Raw genomic sequence first — 19,568 nt, forward strand, 5'->3', positions numbered from 1 at the left:
AGATATAAGGGCATTTGCAGTGGCATTCAGAATTGGCCCGATTACAGCATTAGAGGTCAAAGGTCAAATTATCTTGACCTCAGTGTCATGACAATGTGACCGATGGACAGATTATAGTCTAACCTTTACAATGATATATGACTTCATGACATTGTGTGTTGGTTTCCCTCTTTTATACTGGATCTATGTGTAAAATGGCGAAAAAAGATGGGAAAATTTGAATGATGGAGGGATGAAAAGAGGAGTGATAGCAAATAGAAAGCTACCATTGCTGCAATGCTATCATGCATTTCCCAACACTAGGGACATAGACCGTTATAAAAATCACCATGAGACTTGGTCCCTCCAAAGTGGCACGACCAACCCCCTGGCTCATGGACTATTAAATGTAAGTCTTTTTATACGTTGTGTGGAAACTTAATCACGGTCGTGTCTCTACCTGCTGCTCATGTCATCTGTATTTAATAGCTGCCGTGTTATTGTCCCTCCCTGACCTTTCACACACTCATCAAGGCCATCAGTCTGTAGATAAGGTGGCCTTGTACACCTAGTACTAGTACTCGTTAGTCTTTAGGAAATATTCAGAGACGGTTTACAGACAGACACACAAAGTCCTACTAAATTGTATTGTTTATGTCACAGAGCCTTCCAGCCAAATGTTAGCTACATAAACAATGCACTGATGGATTGTGCACACATGGATAAAAAAACAAACAAACATCATAATTCATTCCTGCTGCTTGGCAATAGGAACCGATTGTTTCAACATGATGTAGTCAAAGACGAAGGTTGGCATGTAGGACAGCGGCAGCCAGAAGACCTTGGCGTCCCAGCCCGGGGAGTAGCGGGTGCGGGGCGTGCTCCATACAGTTGACCACCTTCATCAGATCTCCGTCACTCATCGCGGAAACTTTGTCTTTTATTATGACCAGTGCTAGGAGGGGAAAAAATGAGCAGGATAAATAAACAGAGTTAAAAACAAAAATGAGGAAAAGCAACGATCCAAAATTACACTTGTCTAGAAATTCTGTTCCGTAGTCGTCTCTGACATCCTGGGGCAGTCTGTCCCACAGCATCTTCACGTTATTGGTCAGGATGGTGGTGTCGGTCATATTTGTTCTGAAGAAGCCCGGCTCAATGCAGAGGACTTTGACACCGAACGGCGCTAGGTTTAACCTGGAGCAGAACGTTTTTATTTGCTCAGGGCTTGTATGCGAAGAGTCTCTGTGCTAGACAATAAATTGATTGCGTGTGTTAATGTTTCACCTGAGGCCGTCGTTGAAGGACTCCACGCCGTACTTGGAGACGCAGTACGGGCCTCCCGTGGGGCTCACCCTCCCGAACACGCTCGCCACATTCACCACCCTCCCCCTGGCATTCTTAATCAGCGGCAGGACGCTCAGGGTCACCGCGATCACACCGATCAGGTTGACATCCAGCATGGACTTGTAGTCGTCGATGGTGAGCCAATCGCACGGGGCGGAGGGGACGGACACTCCTGCGTTGTTCACCACGGCCCATAAGCCTGGGAGGATAACACAGAGGACAACAAGTCAATAAAATCATTACATTTGACCTTATTAATAAGTTCCTTCACAACTAGTTGCACCATACGGTCATTTTAAAGAGATAGTTCGGCTGTTTTGACGCGGGGTTGTATGAGGTACTTATCTATCTATATATATATACATACATATATTTATATAAATAATTGAGTTTCAGAGACTTTGTTTCCTGCATTCTGGTGACTTGAATGAAATTAAATAGTACACTGCAACAGCATTTTTATGTTAAATAGGCCTACTTTTAATTCTACTTTTAATTCTCAGGAAATGAAACTGAATAATTCGCCCCTCTGGCATAAACAAATATTGATCAGTTTTTATTGATTCATTCTTATTTGCTCCTGCTTGAGTATTACTTCCTCTAGAGCTCTCCATTTCTCTCTCCTTCTCTCACTTACCGAAGCTCCTTTCAGACAACACGACAACGCCACCGATGCGATCTGAAACACGTTATTTCTAACGGCTTGCGCCACTCCACGACAGCTTTTCGGTGAGTCGAGCAGAGCCCAACTTTGGGCGCTGCTCGCTGTGATGTGCGGCGAGCTCAGCTCAAACTGTGTTGTGTTGATCACGAGCGTATGAGCAGTGTATCTATTGTTGTCTGGGTGGAAACAGTAGGGCTTGTATACGCTGTCCACAATGCCAGAAACAGGCTGAGGTAACGAATGGGGGAAAAAGTTGGTAAGAACAGGAGGGAAATTGGAGAAATGTGACCCTGGGAGGAAACCGGGAGAAAATCGGGAGGGTTGGCAAATATGACGGGGCCGGCAGCTAAATGTCTTTTAGACACCTAAAAAAACAATATCAATATACGCTATAATTAGAATATTTTCACTGGTTTACCTTGCCGTCAGACAGCCCTTTCCGATGGGGAACTGAAGCCGTTGTATCCATTTATGTTCTTGTCAAAGCCACCAGATTCCATTGAAAGAAACAGTAATTTTACCCTGCAGAACACGGGGGGGTTTCTGGTCTACCGCTGCCTCGATCGGTTAGTTTGTTTGTGTTATTGTGTGACTTTGGTGAACCCAAATATGTAACTAGCTTGTATCAAAGGAGGCTGAATAACGCAAGTCAGCACACTGACACACTGACAGCTGTTGTTGGCTGTTGGGCTGCAGTTTGCCATGTTATGATTTGAGCATATTTTCTATGCTAAATAGACCTGTGAGGGGTTTTGGACAATATTCGTCATTGTATTGTGTTGGTAATTGATTTCCAATCATAAATATATACATACATTTCCATAAAGCAGCATATTTGTCCTCTCCCATGTTGATAAGAGTATGAAATACTTGACAAATAAGGTCCTTTAAACTTTGAACAGACAAGCATGTGATTAATCATGATGAAATATTTAAACCATTGACAGCCTTAGTTATTGTGTGACTTTGGTTAGTTTGGATTCACAAAAGTCACACAATAACACAAACTAACTAACCGATCGAGGCAGCGGTAGACCAGCAACCCCTGTGTTCTGCGGGGTAAAATTACTGTTTTTTTCCCAATGGAGTCTGGTTGCTTTGGCAAGAGCATAGATAACAGCTAAGATAGAGTGTTACGCTGTTCTGGCAAGGGAAAACCGGTGAAAATATTCTAAATATAGCGTACACGTAAACTGATATTGATTCCTTTAGGTGGTTGAAATCCATTTTGCTGCCGGCCCCGTCTACAACAGTACATTACTTTGCTCCCGTGCTGTCTGCTTCTCTCTGCGTGCCGACTGCCATCTACTGTAGGTAATACACTGACAATAGGTACATACCTCAACCTCGCTTCAAAACACCCTTATCATCCCTTAAGTAGAGCAGAAAAAATCAAAGCATGTTAATACACGTTGAATACATGAGAGGAATGTGTCGGGTCTGGACCGGCAACGATGTGTCACTTCAATAGTTGTGGAGATATTTATCCAACAAAATAAGAGAGGGTTAAAACTCACCGCGCCCCCCCACTTTGTCCTTGATCATCGCTGCAACTTTGGCAACGCTGTCCTTGGACCTGACATCTAGGTGTGTTGTGATCAGGTTGCTGGAGCAGGACTTCTTCAGATCCTCTTCCCCCCTCTCGCTGAAGCACGCGGCGATCACTCTGAAGCCCTTTTTGTCCAGATGGCGGGCCAGGAGGTTGCCAAAGCCGGTGTCGCAGCCGGTGATGTACACATACTTGCTGCCCTTGTCGGGGACCCTGGGTAGCTCCGTGACCCAGCGGTACAGGTAGTAGAAAACCACCAGCCCAGCCAGGAGATACAGGTACATGACTGGAAGAAACAAAGAGGGAGGACATTACATTACATTTTCTCAAGTACAGTTTTGACGTACTTGTCCTTAATACTTCTATTATCCGCTACATTTGTACTGTAGTTATTCTGCAGATTATATTTTCCATTCAAAACATATGGTTGGTTTATAAAATGCAATGCAATCGATTTAACTAATCAAAATTATATGAAATATTTCAGTAAAATGCTACTTATACATTAACGCATTACTATTAACAACCCAGTAATATCGTACATAATAATATAATTTTATTACATATAAGTACATTTTGTTAATACAAAAATGTAGGGGAGACCGGGGAGAGTTGTACCACTGAGTTAGTTGTATCACTGACATTTTGACCAATCAGAAAAGAGCTGCGGCGATGTCATCAATATCGTATATCACTAATCACTATCGTGATCCAAACTCCATTCAGAAAACAAGCAATATAAAAGTTGTTTGCTTGTCGTCTTGCGGACAGAACTGTCTAAGTTTTATTTGTAGTAGATAGGGGTGCTCATTTTGAAAAATGTATATACATTTAGTTTGATTAGCAGGTTGTCAGCTGTGTGTCTGCCCAGTATAACTTTAGCGAGTGGCCAACAAACAGTGTGTATTTGTGTTACGTTAGCAGCTCTAGCATTGCCGGAGGCCCGCCGCCGTACACGTAGTCTGCGTAACTTTAGCGAGTTTCCAACAGACCGTGTGCGAGTGTATTGGCGGTGAGTGTGAGGTTGTTAGTGGCGTTATAGCTGTGAACGTAGCAGTGTGTGTACAGTTTATTTGTCGGTGAATAAATGCTACGAAACTATAACTCTGCTTCGCTCAAGCTCCCAAGAAGTGCGGCGGTCGTCGATTTCTCATAGGAATGACCGGGGCCGCGCCTCCAACGCTGTATCCAGTTCTTTTAATACATCCATGATATAGGTACCTTGTATCAAAGTTTGAGACATCTAGCACCAACAACCACTGAGTTACTGATGCTGAGAGAAAGGTGTTACCACCGTCCCCGGTCTCTCCTACTTATACAGCACAACAATAACATTCCAATCACATCTCAAATATTTCACTCACTCAACATTGCTGGTAAGCTAAGCTAACTCTTTTACACAATAAAACAGATATATTTGGCTAGTTACTTGAAGTAGAAGAAGCTATAGTTGATTTCCTGTTTTTTTGTTGAATTTCTACACAACATTACATGATGAAACTTGCCTGTACTTTACATGATATATTCATCAGCTGTATTATCTGAGACAGGCTTCTGATGAAGTAGTGTAGTAGTTTATAGTTTAGTCTAGTTGTTTTCTCTACTTATAAACACGGTTAACAGTAGTAACAGTGCTCCTACCTGCTGTGTTTAGAGGTCTCTCTGTAACTGTCTCCAGCAGGTTATCGCTCTCTCTTATATAGTAACACTCTGTACAGAATGCAGGCTGCGTCACAGGAGAACGACCGCGTCCACCAATCAGATAAGCCACAATCTACACGGCAGGCATGCGACACCTATCGGCGGGAAAAGTAACAGCTGCAACTGCACTTAGCACCGGAAATAAATAAATAAATAAATGAATAAATGAATGAATGAATGAATAAATAAATGAATAAATGAATGAATGAATGAATGAATGAATGAATAGATAAGTAAATAAATAACTAACTAATGTTGGATTTATTATGTACAAAAGTGCTTACAATGACCTGAAATAACCCGATTGTTGGATTTGTTGTGCATGAAGTGTTTGCGAGGACAGGGAGGACGCACGTTCTGTTCTTTTTGCAAGGTCAAAGAGAGAAAGGAATCCATGCACGATGACCCATTAACGACTGGTTAGACCGTACCTTTGGGAAATGGAAGTCCATGGTGGTATCTCTATTCTCCTCAATCCTTGCTGTGTGTGCATGCTTAGTATTATGTGGTTGTTGCTGTATTCCATGTATTCGCCACCTCACTGAGCGTGTGATTATTTCTGCTGTGCAACGAAAGCCTCCGGATGCACCTCCTTCCTATCAGATGGCCATGTTCCAAGCTGAGAGACAGGGTCTCCTGGAAATGGCGGAGGATAGTGAAGATGTTGACCCTGAAGAGGTTGTGGGATGATGCTTATAATTAATACATCTGTACGTAACATTATCTATGCTTATAATTAATACATCTGTACGTAACATTATCTATGCTTATAATTAATACATCTGTATGTAACATTATCTGTAGGTGAACTTAGTTAAGTTCAAAAGAGGGTCTGTTGGATTTATTATGTACAAAAGTGCTTACAATGACCTGAAATAACCTGATTGTTGGATTTGTTGTGCATGAAGTGTTTGCGAGGACAGGGAGGATGCACGTTCTGTTCTTTTTGCAAGGTCAAAGAGAGAAAGGAGTCAGAAGGAGATAACAAAGAAGAAGATATGCAGCAAAGACATAGCTCGGGGTTCAGACTTCGCGAACTGACCCATGCACTGTATGTTGTCAGGGACACGTTGATTGGATCCAGATATCTGTAAACTCTTTTATTTTTACTTATGCAACATTGATTGTTCGGAATAAATTGAATCATTATGCTTTAACTCATCTGTTTGGAAATTCTCTTTGTCACACAAGATTAACCAACACGTAACTGGGCCTTGACCTCTTGGAGGTAGAAGGCCAGTTCCTTCACTAAATAAATGAATAAATGAATGCATGAATGAATAAATAAATAAGTAAATAAATGAATAAATAAGTAAATAAATGAATAAATAAATGAATAAGTAAGTAAATAAATGAATAAATTAATTAATGAATAAATAAGTAAATAAATAAATGAATGAATACAGGCATAAACAAATAAATGAATGAATACATAAATGAATGCATGAATAAATAAATGAATGAATAAATAAATGAATGAATAAATAAATAAATGAATAAATAAATAAATGAATGCAGGTCATTTTGGATTTATGTTACAATTTGCAGTGCAATTCTTGATAAATATAAACGCAGTGTTATTACCCATCTTGACATAAAAAAATTACTAAATAATGTGATTTAAAGGTCACCTATTATGCAAAATGCACTTTTCCATGTCTTTTAAACATCAATATCTGTCCCCAGTGTGTCTACAGGCCACCATAGTATCATAAAAGACCATCCTCTCTCTTTTTCTCCTCCTCCGTTTGTCCGGAAATGGGTGCAGAAAAAAAATTCGCTTTTTTCCTTGTATTCTGACGTCATTTGAGAAATGCAAGCCACGTGAGGGTTTCCTGGTCGAACCAGAGCAGAACCTTCAGTAGCTGACCCCGGCCCACAGCGCGTCACTGTCTCTCCTCCTCAACCGAACTTGAGCAAAGTAGCTCCTACTGTTAGTCTGCAAGAACCAGCAGAACAGGCTTCATGTACTCCCATCATCTAAATATAACATGTTCTTTCACAAAGGCTTTATGTAATTACACTGTTTAAACAGATGATATTTATATATTATATATATTTGATGTCATGCATGTAGCAGAGTACAGGTAGTAAATAGTGACTTGTAAGCAACACAACACATTTCTGTTTCACAGTCAAACTTTATTTGAGTTGACAGATGACAATATTAATTATTCACAGCATTTGTAATCATCCCACCTGTTAGTTAGTTATGTTAACATGGTACAGGAGAAAGTCTTCAGCTCTGGTAAACTACAGTAAGCTAAGCTCCGGTGGTCTGTAGTCATGGTAACACAGAGACAGCTACTACTGTAAATAATATACCATTACTCTGATCTTCCATACATTTATCTTTTAGCAGAAATAATGAACTGACTACTGTTTCACATCTTCTATTTTCCACCCTGATGGTCGCTGTGTTTACACACCGTGTCATAGCGGTAGCATGTAGCTAACCCGTTAGCATGTAGCTACATGCTAACGGGTTAGCTACATGCTACCGGGTTAGCTTTGTATCTCCATGTAAACAGAGCCATCTGCCCACAGCTGTCTGCTCTCCTCTGGGATGATTCTGTCGGTCATTTCTCACAGATGGATCTGTAAAGACAGACGTAAAACAGAGTGTATGTTTACGGTTTACAGAGTTGATGCATGAGGTAAACACTGAGCTAACTAACAGAGATATAAACAGTATTATTTACCTGAGAGAAACCGTCAGGAAAACCTGGAATCTGGACCGCAGATGTTCATCATGTGTCGCCGATTTCTGATCAGATTCCTCCGGTAACGTGCGCTGGGTGAAGTTTCTGGTTTATAAACTTTAAAGTGGTTTATAAGCTCTATTCTAGCTCCTCTCTCTCCCTGCTCTCAGGCCGCGAGGGGGGCGGGGAGGGTGACGCTGTGTTGTTGAGGACGTTTGATTGACAGAAAACGCTGACCAATCAGAGCAGAGTGGGAGGAGACAGAGGCTACAGACACAGAAATCAGCACTTTTGGAAATGGGCTGAAACAGAGGTTATAGAGACATGCTGGAATGCATGATCTGATTGTTTTTTTGAAAAAAAAACTTCAGAGACATGGTTTGGAGGTGTCTGAGACCTATAATAACTAGTTTAAATGGAGTATAATATGTGACCTTTAATAACATTTATACAGCATTTTATGGGTCCAAACACCACTTTTCTTCATGTCCCAGCAAGGAAATTTTGGATTTATGTTAAAATCTGCAGTGCATTATTGATAAATATATACACAGTGTTATTACTTATTATTTTGACATACAAAAAAATACTAAATAATGCAATTTAATAACATTTATCCCATAATGAATAGAGTCAACATGAAAAGGAGAGGCTGTAACATAAAATACTGGAGTTCCTGCATAGTTTTGAAATCAGTCTTAGCTTACAACACACAGTTGGTGAGTCTTTCCTGTTACGCAGCAGCATTTCATGACTTTTGCAAAAAAAAAATATGACATGTTTTACTGTCAGGAAAACATATCGGTCAATCTCAGGCACTCAAATATTAATCCTTATGGGCAGACTGGTTTATACTGGTCTATAGACATAACAGGGTGGAACATTTTGAGCTAATTTAACCATAACTCTGTGAGTGCTCCACGTTTAGCTAGCTAACGTTCTACACAAACACAACTTTTATCACTATATCAAATATGTTTTAAATTTTATGTGATCGGACCAACTTTCTTCATAATTTAGCCGAACAGGGTGGAACTTTAAAGGTCCCATATTGTAAAATGTGAGATTTTCGTGTCTTTTATATTATAAAGCAGGTTTAAAGTGCTATATAAATACTGTTAGACGATTAAAACGTTCAATTTACAGAGAAACACACACAGAAAAATGTGCGTTTGAAACAAGCCGATTTCTGTCAATTTGTGATGACACAAATATACAATATTTAGATCATTTGACGGTTTTAAATGTAAACATTCTAAGTGTGTCCCAGTTTATTTCCTGTTGCAGTGTATGTGAATAACATCAGCTGACAGGAAGTAAACATGGACCAAAACTGTTGCCTAGCAATGCAATTCCATTGTAATTCCATTGAAATGCACTAAAACGGAGCGTTTCAGACAGAGAGTAAATACAGGCATATTCAACCTGACAGTATGAGGAAAATAAAGTTGTTTTTTTTTAACATTTCAGCATGTAAACATGTTCTATTAGAAACACAAATACAAGTATGAACCTGGAAATGAGCACGATACGGGACCTTTAAGAATGTGACAAACAGATTAACATCTCAACATGAAACATGGAAAAAGAGTGAAAGTTTCTGCTGTAGTTTTTGGAGGTTGAGAAACTACTAAAAGGGTGGAAAATGACTTGAAAATGGTAAATAAAATAACTATAGTTCTTCCGAATATAATCAGAGCAAGTTTGACATGTCCTATTCAATAATTAAATAATAGTTTACGTATTTTATACTTTTATGGCTTATAGTTCTTGTAGAAGTTGATTACTTTGCACTGGGGGCATGGTAAAATCGACCAAAAAAAGCTCAGTAAAGTAGAAAAAAATATATATTTTTGCATCATTCTTTGTTGATGTAATAAAGAAGACTTTAATCTATAATTTACAATGTTGAGCAATAGCAGTGAAACGTCATATCTCCAACATCATTTAGGCCTCTGATCAGACACAACAACTCTAGTTTGCCGTTTCCTTTCTATGCTTATGCACATCATCAAAACATCCGGCTTCTGTTCAACCAAACAAGATGTGGAAATACCCAAATGACACCCACAGAAGGCATCACACATTCACCAGCGTCTGCACACCACAAATGAAACTTGTTTCTTTACAGTCAACAAAACTGTTTCCTCAGTCAACAGTGTGTGCCAAGGATCAGTGAAGCTTTTTATATTTCACCACAAGATGGCAGCAGTGTTGTTTTGCAATTAATTTCCTGTTATGTTATGTCAGATGCTGCCTTCAAGCACCCCTTATTTCCAATAATAAAGTTGTAATTAAAAATGTGTTGCACACGTAAATGCCTCAGGTCAGGAACTGATGATTCAGTAGAAAAAATAATAAACAACATGGTTGTTTACACAGTGCTGCTAAACAAATTACAATACACACAATTTACACTCAGGGGACATAGAACATGTCAACAGTATCTTGGATTGTTTGTGTGCATTCACTTTATAGTTTTAATATATCTGATGGTACTGGAGTCAGGATGTGCTGCTCTTCATCGACAACATCTTCCGCTTCACACAGGCTGGCTCCGAGGTCTGTAAAACATGTCTGTCAGGGGCAAGAAATGATTCCCTAAAGATACATTTTGTAATGTTGAATGTTGACTGGCTCATTAGTAATGACCATCTTACCTCTCAGGTGTCTGCCCTGCTGGGTCGTATCCCCTCCGCTGTGGGTTACCAGCCCACTCTGGCCACTGACATGGGTACCATGCAGGAGAGAATCACCACCACCAAGAAGGGCTCAATCACATCTGTGCAGGTAAACAGGACCTTAATGACAATAACTGACTATGCCAGCGCATGTTAACACATAATTCATGCTAAAACTACTATTAAAGATTAACCAAGTCTTAATCCTCTCCACCAGGCCATCTATGTGCCCGCTGACGACTTGACCGACCCTGCCCCCGCCACCACCTTCGCTCACTTGGACGCCACCACCGTGTTGTCCCGCGCCATCGCTGAGCTGGGTATCTACCCCGCCGTCGACCCCCTGGACTCAACCTCCCGTATCATGGACCCCAACATCGTCGGCCACGAGCACTACGATATCGCCCGTGGCGTGCAGAAAATCCTTCAGGTTTGGGACTTTATAATTCATCTATTTTTATTTTGGTGGGGCTGATAATTATCTATTTACTTTGGTGGGACTAAGAAAACATTTATCAGGCTAACAAGTTCTACTTTTCCTCCTGTAGGACTACAAATCCCTGCAGGACATCATCGCCATCCTGGGTATGGATGAGTTGTCTGAGGAGGACAAGCTGACCGTGGCACGCGCCCGCAAGATCCAGCGTTTCCTGTCCCAGCCCTTCCAGGTGGCCGAGGTCTTCACCGGCCACATGGGAAAGCTGGTGCCCCTCAAAGAAACCATCAAGGGCTTCCAGAGCATCCTCGGCGGTAAGTGGATGATGTCACCTCGACTTTAAGTACTTAATTCGAACGTCTTCAGCTCTATTTACAGTACTAATATTTTTCTTTTGTACCCGTTGTTCCCTGCAGGCGAGTACGACAGTCTGCCCGAGCAGGCCTTCTACATGGTCGGCGCCATCGAGGAAGTGGTCGAGAAGGCCGCGAGGATGGCTGAAGAGCTCGCGTAAACAATCTACCTGTTGAGAGGGAGAGAAAACAAGGAGGGGTTCTGCGGTTAGGAGCACTTGGTTTGTAAAACATGTCAAAATAACAAATGTACCTGTCTCGTCATCCTGAAAGAAAAAGTTCTATTTAATGTTTCCAATGAAAGATGGAATAAAACGCTGTCTTTACACACAAAAACAAAAAAACTCGTCAACTGTATATTTCCTATATGCTTTAATAGTCGTTGTTCCGAGTAGTGGATTTCATGAAATGGCTGTCCTCATCCACTCTGACCACAAGATGGCAGTCTCGAGTCATGTTGAGCGCTGATCTGAACTGTGTTGCAGCTTTTGTCAAGTACTGAAATAAAACAGTGGACAAACAATTTGGATGAGTTTTTGTTTCAACTAACGGGTAACGCAATAAGTAAATAAGGTCAACAATTATTCATTATCTGTGCGTTCCAACACCCATAAATACTATTTAGTATTCCAGAAAAAGATCAAGTATGTCAAAAATACCAGGATGTCCTGCTACTTCCAGTCACATTTTTTTATATGCAAGCCAGCATGCTTTTCTAACCCCACAATCCTCTGCGCCGCAGATAAAGACAGTCAAAGTTCAAGGCTCAATGTTATGACAAAGCAATTTGTCCCAACTGGCTGCATGCAACAATAATTGCTCATATCATTTAAATTAATGCGACCTGGCCCAGATAAGTGGCAGAAAATTAAAACTGATTAAATACTTTTTTTTGTTGCTAAAAACATACATACGTACATATATACACACACGTACATGTATACATATTTATACACACGTATACATGTATACAAATATGCACATATACAGTGTACACACATACATAGATGCACGCACGCACACACATAATATATATATATATATATAAATAAGACAGTTTAACATGGCTTTTTTTTTAATGTGCATTTATCTTAGTTTGTTATAAAGACCTTAATCTAGAATTCAAGCCATTTATTATTAGTAAGTAATTCATGGGGACAGAAATGTTGCTGCTTAACAGGAATGACTTAAAATTGTATGACTTTTCTGAACATTACTAGTCTACAGCAGGTAAAATGACTTTAGGCAATTAAATAAGTCTTTTTATACGTTGTGTGGAAACTAAATCACGGTCGTGTCTCTACCTGCTGCTCATGTCATCTGTATTTAATAGCTGCCGTGTTATTGTCCCTCCCTGACCTTTCACACACTCATCAAGGCCATCAGTCTGTAGATAAGGTGGCCTTGTACACCGTGTAAGTACTCGCTAGTCTTTAGGAAATATTCAGAGACGGTTTACAGACAGACACACAAAGTCCTACTAAATTGTATTGTTTATGTCACAGAGCCTTCCAGCCAAATGTTAGCTACATAAACAATGCACTGATGGATTGTGCACACATGGATAAAAAAACAAACAAACATCATAATTCATTCCTGCTGCTTGGCAATAGGAACCGATTGTTTCAACATGATGTAGTCAAAGACGAAGGTTGGCATGTAGGACAGCGGCAGCCAGAAGACCTTGGCGTCCCAGCCCGGGGAGTAGCGGGTGCGGGGCCGGACGGCGGACACGGCGTGCTCCATACAGTTGACCACCTTCATCAGATCTCCGTCACTCATCGCGGAAACTTTGTCTTTTATTATGACCAGTGCTAGGAGGGGAAAAAATGAGCAGGATAAATAAACAGAGTTAAAAACAAAAATGAGGAAAAGCAACGATCCAAACTTACACTTGTCTAGAAATTCTGTTCCGTAGTCGTCTCTGACATCCTGGGGCAGTCTGTCCCACAGCATCTTCACGTTATTGGTCAGGATGGTGGTGTCGGTCACATTTGTTTTGAAGAAGCCCGGCTCAATGCAGAGGACTTTGACACCGAACGGCGCTAGGTTTAACCTGGAGCAGAACGTTTTTATTTGCTCAGTGCTTGTATGCGAAGAGTCTCTGTGCTAGACAATAAATTGATTGCGTGTGTTAATGTTTCACCTGAGGCCGTCGTTGAAGGACTCCACGCCGTACTTGGAGACGCAGTACGGGCCTCCCGTGGGGCTCACCCTCCCGAACACGCTCGCCACATTCACCACCCTCCCCCTGGCATTCTTAATCAGCGGCAGGACGCTCAGGGTCACCGCGATCACACCGATCAGGTTGACATCCAGCATGGACTTGTAGTCGTCGATGGTGAGCCAATCGCACGGGGCGGAGGGGACGGACACTCCTGCGTTGTTCACCACGGCCCATAAGCCTGGGAGGATAACACAGAGGACAACAAGTCAATAAAATCATTACATTTGACCTTATTAATAAGTTCCTTCACAACTAGTTGCACCATACGGTCATTTTAAAGAGATAGTTCGGCTGTTTTGACGCGGGGTTGTATGAGGTACTTATCTATCTATATACATACATATATTTATATAAATAATTGAGTTTCAGAGACTTTGTTTCCTGCATTCTGGTGACTTGAATGAAATTAAATAGTACACTGCAACAGCATTTTTATGTTAAATAGGCCTACTTTTAATTCTACTTTTAATTCTCAGGAAATGAAACTGAATAATTCGCCCCTCTGGCATAAACAAATATTGATCAGTTTTTATTGATTCATTCTTATTTGCTCCTGCTTGAGTATTACTTCCTCTAGAGCTCTCCATTTCTCTCTCCTTCTCTCACTTACCGAAGCTCCTTTCAGACAACACGACAACGCCACCGATGCGATCTGAAACACGTTATTTCTAACGGCTTGCGCCACTCCACGACAGCTTTTCGGTGAGTCGAGCAGAGCCCAACTTTGGGCGCTGCTCGCTGTGATGTGCGGCGAGCTCAGCTCAAACTGTGTTGTGTTGATCACGAGCGTATGAGCAGTGTATCTATTGTTGTCTGGGTGGAAACAGTAGGGCTTGTATACGCTGTCCACAATGCCAGAAACAGGCTGAGGTAACGAATGGGGGAAAAAGTTGGTAAGAACAGGAGGGAAATTGGAGAAATGTGACCCTGGGAGGAAACCGGGAGAAAATCGGGAGGGTTGGCAAATATGACGGGGCCGGCAGCTAAATGTCTTTTAGACACCTAAAAAAACAATATCAATATACGCTATAATTAGAATATTTTCACTGGTTTACCTTGCCGTCAGACAGCCCTTTCCGATGGGGAACTGAAGCCGTTGTATCCATTTATGTTCTTGTCAAAGCCACCAGATTCCATTGAAAGAAACAGTAATTTTACCCTGCAGAACACGGGGGGGTTTCTGGTCTACCGCTGCCTCGATCGGTTAGTTTGTTTGTGTTATTGTGTGACTTTGGTGAACCCAAATATGTAACTAGCTTGTATCAAAGGAGGCTGAATAACGCAAGTCAGCACACTGACACACTGACAGCTGTTGTTGGCTGTTGGGCTGCAGTTTGCCATGTTATAAATATAGCGTACACTTAAACTGATATTGATTCCTTTAGGTGGTTGAAATCCATTTTGCTGCCGGCCCCGTCCACAACAGTACATTACTTTGCTCCCGTGCTGTCTGCTTCTCTCTGCGTGCCGACTGCCATCTACTGTAGGTAATACACTGACAATAGGTAAATACCTCATATAACCTCGCTTCAAAACACCCTTATCATCCCTTAAGTAGAGCAGAAAAAATCAAAGCATGTTAATACACGTTGAATACATGAGAGGAATGTGTCGGGTCTGGACCGGCAACGATGTGTCACTTCAATAGTTGTGGAGATATTTATCCAACAAAATAAGAGAGGGTTAAAACTCACCGCGCCCCCCCACTTTGTCCTTGATCATCGCTGCAACTTTGGCAACGCTGTCCTTGGACCTGACATCTAGGTGTGTTGTGATCAGGTTGCTGGAGCAGGACTTCTTCAGATCCTCTTCCCCCCTCTCGCTGAAGCACGCGGCGATCACTCTGAAGCCCTTTTTGTCCAGATGGCGGGCCAGGAGGTTGCCAAAGCCGGTGTCGCAGCCGGTGATGTACACATACTTGCTGCCCTTGTCGGGGACCCTGGGTAGCTCCGTGACCCAGCGGTACAGGTAGTAGAAAACCACCAGCCCAGCCAGGAGATACAGGTACATGACTGGAAGAAACAAAGAGGGAGGACATTACATTACATTTTCTCAAGTACAGTTTTGACGTACTTGTCCTTAATACTTCTATTATCCGCTACATTTGTACTGTAGTTATTCTGCAGATTATATTTTCCATTCAAAACATATGGTTGGTTTATAAAATGCAATGCAATCGATTTAACTAATCAAAATTATATGAAATATTTCAGTAAAATGCTACTTATACATTAACGCATTACTATTAACAACCCAGTAATATCGTACATAATAATATAATTTTATTACATATAAGTACATTTTGTTAATGCAAAAATGTAGGGGAGACCGGGGAGAGTTGTACCACTGAGTTAGTTGTATCACTGACATTTTGACCAATCAGAAAAGAGCTGCGGCGATGTCATCAATATCGTATATCACTAATCACTATCGTGATCCAAACTCCATTCAGAAAACAAGCAATATAAAAGTTGTTTGCTTGTCGTCTTGCGGACAGACCTGTCTAAGTTTTATTTGTAGTAGATAGGGGTGCTCATTTTGAAAAATGTATATACATTTAGTTTGATTAGCAGGTTGTCAGCTGTGTGTCTGCCCAGTATAACTTTAGCGAGTGGCCAACAAACAGTGTGTATTTGTGTTACGTTAGCAGCTCTAGCATTGCCGGAGGCCCGCCGCCGTACACGTAGTCTGCGTAACTTTAGCGAGTTTCCAACAGACCGTGTGCGAGTGTATTGGCGGTGAGTGTGAGGTTGTTAGTGGCGTTATAGCTGTGAACGTAGCAGTGTGTGTACAGTTTATTTGTCGGTGAATAAATGCTACGAAACTATAACTCTGCTTCGCTCAAGCTCCCAAGAAGTGCGGCGGTCGTCGATCCGGACTTTCGTAGTGGCCAAGTACTGCAACTTCCGTGTCAGTCACGTGATGCCGTTGGGCCCAAAAATACTTTTCCCCATAAACTTACATTGGGAAAGAGATGTCTGTAACTCAGCGGTTAATTTCTTATGAGGTGAATCAACTCCCCAGTATGACCCGGTGACCGAGTCATGTGACCGAGCGGACGCTACTGCGCATGTCCCAGTTGCCCGAGATCCGCCAAGATATGGGTACTCTTCCAGACGGAAGTCGAGCCATTCAGGCTTCATGAACCACTCAGCAATTCTCATAGGAATGACCGGGGCCGCGCCTCCAACGCTCTATCCAGTTCTTTTAATACATCAATGATATAGGTACCTTGTATCAAAGTTTGAGACATCTAGCACCAACAACCACTGAGTTACTGATGCTGAGAGAAAGGTGTTACCACCGTCCCCGGTCTCCCCTACTTATACAGCACAATAATAACATTCCAATCACATCTCAAATATTTCACTCACTCAACATTGCTGGTAAGCTAAGCTAACTCTTTTACACAATAAAACAGATATATTTGGCTAGTTACTTTGAAGTAGAAGAAGCTATAGTTGACTTCCTGTTTTTTTGTTGAATTTCTATACAACATTACATGATGAAACTTGCCTGTAACCTAATTTAACTTGGTCATTGACTGGTTTCACAGAGGTTGGTGACGTCATATTGCTCAATTGCTGATGACAGATACAGACTAACTGATTTATTCATCAGCTGTATTATCTGAGACAGGCTTCTGATGAAGTAGTGTAGTAGTTTATAGTTTAGTCTAGTTGTTTTCTCTACTTATAAACACGGTTAACAGTAGTAACAGTGCTCCTACCTGCTGTGTGTAGAGGTCTCCCTGTAACTGTCTCCAGCAGGTTATCGCTCTCTCTTATATAGTAACACTCTGTACAGAATGCAGGCTGCGTCACAGGAGAACGACCGCGTCCACCAATCAGATAAGCCACAATCTACACGGCAGGCATGCGACACCTATCGGCGGGAAAAGTAACAGCTGCAACTGCACTTAGCACCGGAAATAAATAAATGAATAAATAAATAAATAAATGAATGAATGAATAAATAAATAAATAAATACATTTGTAAATAAGTAAGTAAGTAAATAACTAAATAAATGAATGAATAAATGAATGAATAAATAGATAAGTAAATAACTAACTAACTAAATAAATGAATGCATGAATGAATAAATAAGTAAATAAATGAATAAATGAGTAAATAAATGAATAAATTAATAAGTAAGTAAATAAATGAATAAATTAATTAATGAATAAATAAGTAAATAAATGAATAAAGGCATAAACAAATAAATGAATGAATACATAAATGAATGCACGAATGAATAAATAAATGAATGAATAAATGAATAAATAAATGAATAAATAAATAAATGAATGCAGGTCATTTTGGATTTATGTTACAATTTGCAGTGCAATTCTTGATAAATATAAACGCAGTGTTATTACCCATCTTGACATAAAAAAATTACTAAATAATGTGATTTAATAACATTTATACAGCATTTTATGGGTCCAAACACCACTTTTCTTCATGTCCCAGCAAGGAAATTTTGGATTTATGTTAAAATCTGCAGTGCATTATTGATAAATATATACACAGTGTTATTACTTATTATTTTGACATACAAAAAAATACTAAATAATGCAATTTAATAACATTTATCCCATAATGAATAGAGTCAACATGAAAAGGAGAGGCTGTAACATAAAATACTGGAGTTCCTGCATAGTTTTGAAATCAGTCTTAGCTTACAACACACAGTTGGTGAGTCTTTCCTGTTACGCAGCAGCATTTCATGACTTTTGCAAAAAAAAAATATGACATGTTTTACTGTCAGGAAAACATATCGGTCAATCTCAGGCACTCAAATATTAATCCTTATGGGCAGACTGGTTTATACTGGTCTATAGACATAACAGGGTGGAACATTTTGAGCTAATTTAACCATAACTCTGTGAGTGCTCCACGTTTAGCTAGCTAACGTTCTACACAAACACAACTTTTATCACTATATCAAATATGTTTTAAATTTTATGTGATCGGACCAACTTTCTTCATAATTTAGCCGAACAGGGTGGAACTTTAAAGGTCCCATATTGTAAAATGTGAGATTTTCGTGTCTTTTATATTATAAAGCAGGTTTAAAGTGCTATATAAATACTGTTAGACGATTAAAACGTTCAATTTACAGAGAAACACACACAGAAAAATGTGCGTTTGAAACAAGCCGATTTCTGTCAATTTGTGATGACACAAATATACAATATTTAGATCATTTGACGGTTTTAAATGTAAACATTCTAAGTGTGTCCCAGTTTATTTCCTGTTGCAGTGTATGTGAATAACATCAGCTGACAGGAAGTAAACATGGACCAAAACTGTTGCCTAGCAATGCAATTCCATTGCAATTCCATTGAAATGCACTAAAACGGAGCGTTTCAGACAGAGAGTAAATACAGGCATATTCAACCTGACAGTATGAGGAAAATAAAGTTGTTTTTTTTTAACATTTCAGCATGTAAACATGTTCTATTAGAAACACAAATACAAGTATGAACCTGGAAATGAGCACGATACGGGACCTTTAAGAATGTGACAAACAGATTAACATCTCAACATGAAACATGGAAAAAGAGTGAAAGTTTCTGCTGTAGTTTTTGGAGGTTGAGAAACTACTAAAAGGGTGGAAAATGACTTGAAAATGGTAAATAAAATAACTATAGTTCTTCCGAATATAATCAGAGCAAGTTTGACATGTCCTATTCAATAATTAAATAATAGTTTACGTATTTTATACTTTTATGGCTTATAGTTCTTGTAGAAGTTGATTACTTTGCACTGGGGACATGGTAAAATCGACCAAAAAAAGCTCAGTAAAGTAGAAAAAAATATATATTTTTGCATCATTCTTTGTTGATGTAATAAAGAAGACTTTAATCTATAATTTACAATGTTGAGCAATAGCAGTGAAACGTCATATCTCCAACATCATTTA

At 40.1% G+C, this 19,568-nt stretch overlaps 2 protein-coding genes, 1 long non-coding RNA gene and 1 pseudogene across 4 annotated transcripts in view; 2 read left to right on the forward strand and 2 right to left on the reverse strand.

Moving 5' to 3' along the window:
- Positions 1-612: 612 nt before the first annotated feature.
- On the reverse strand, positions 613-5,235 carry LOC141762919 (retinol dehydrogenase 7-like; annotated as a pseudogene).
- A 44-nt stretch (positions 5,236-5,279) lies between these two features.
- LOC141762921 (uncharacterized) overlaps positions 5,280-19,568 on the forward strand; it is a 41,606-nt gene continuing 27,317 nt past the window's right edge. The window contains exon 1 of the long non-coding RNA XR_012592933.1: positions 5,280-5,613. This is a non-coding gene — a long non-coding RNA (uncharacterized LOC141762921). The remainder of the gene's footprint in view (positions 5,614-19,568) is intronic.
- On the forward strand, positions 10,243-11,935 carry LOC141763286 (ATP synthase F(1) complex catalytic subunit beta, mitochondrial-like). Its single transcript, XM_074627857.1, has 6 exons — positions 10,243-10,268; positions 10,447-10,504; positions 10,610-10,732; positions 10,841-11,053; positions 11,172-11,373; positions 11,476-11,935. Exons 1-6 carry the CDS (start codon positions 10,243-10,245, stop codon positions 11,571-11,573), a joined length of 720 nt encoding a protein of 239 aa, XP_074483958.1. The 3' UTR covers positions 11,574-11,935.
- Positions 12,897-17,424, reverse strand: LOC141762918 (retinol dehydrogenase 7-like). 2 transcript variants are annotated; one of them, XM_074627086.1, is made up of 5 exons: positions 17,370-17,424; positions 15,334-15,651; positions 13,559-13,817; positions 13,305-13,468; positions 12,897-13,226 (listed from the first exon to the last, which is right to left on the reverse strand). In XM_074627086.1, the coding sequence occupies exons 2-5, from the start codon at positions 15,647-15,649 to the stop codon at positions 13,003-13,005; spliced, it is 963 nt and encodes a 320-aa protein (XP_074483187.1). In that variant the 5' UTR covers positions 15,650-15,651; positions 17,370-17,424; the 3' UTR covers positions 12,897-13,002. The 2 variants fall into 2 exon arrangements, with proteins under 2 accessions (XP_074483187.1, XP_074483186.1); XM_074627085.1 differs by having other exon boundaries at positions 17,333-17,404.

This window comes from Sebastes fasciatus, chromosome 24 (assembly GCF_043250625.1).
Source record: "Sebastes fasciatus isolate fSebFas1 chromosome 24, fSebFas1.pri, whole genome shotgun sequence".
Classification (NCBI taxonomy): domain Eukaryota; kingdom Metazoa; phylum Chordata; class Actinopteri; order Perciformes; family Sebastidae; genus Sebastes; species Sebastes fasciatus.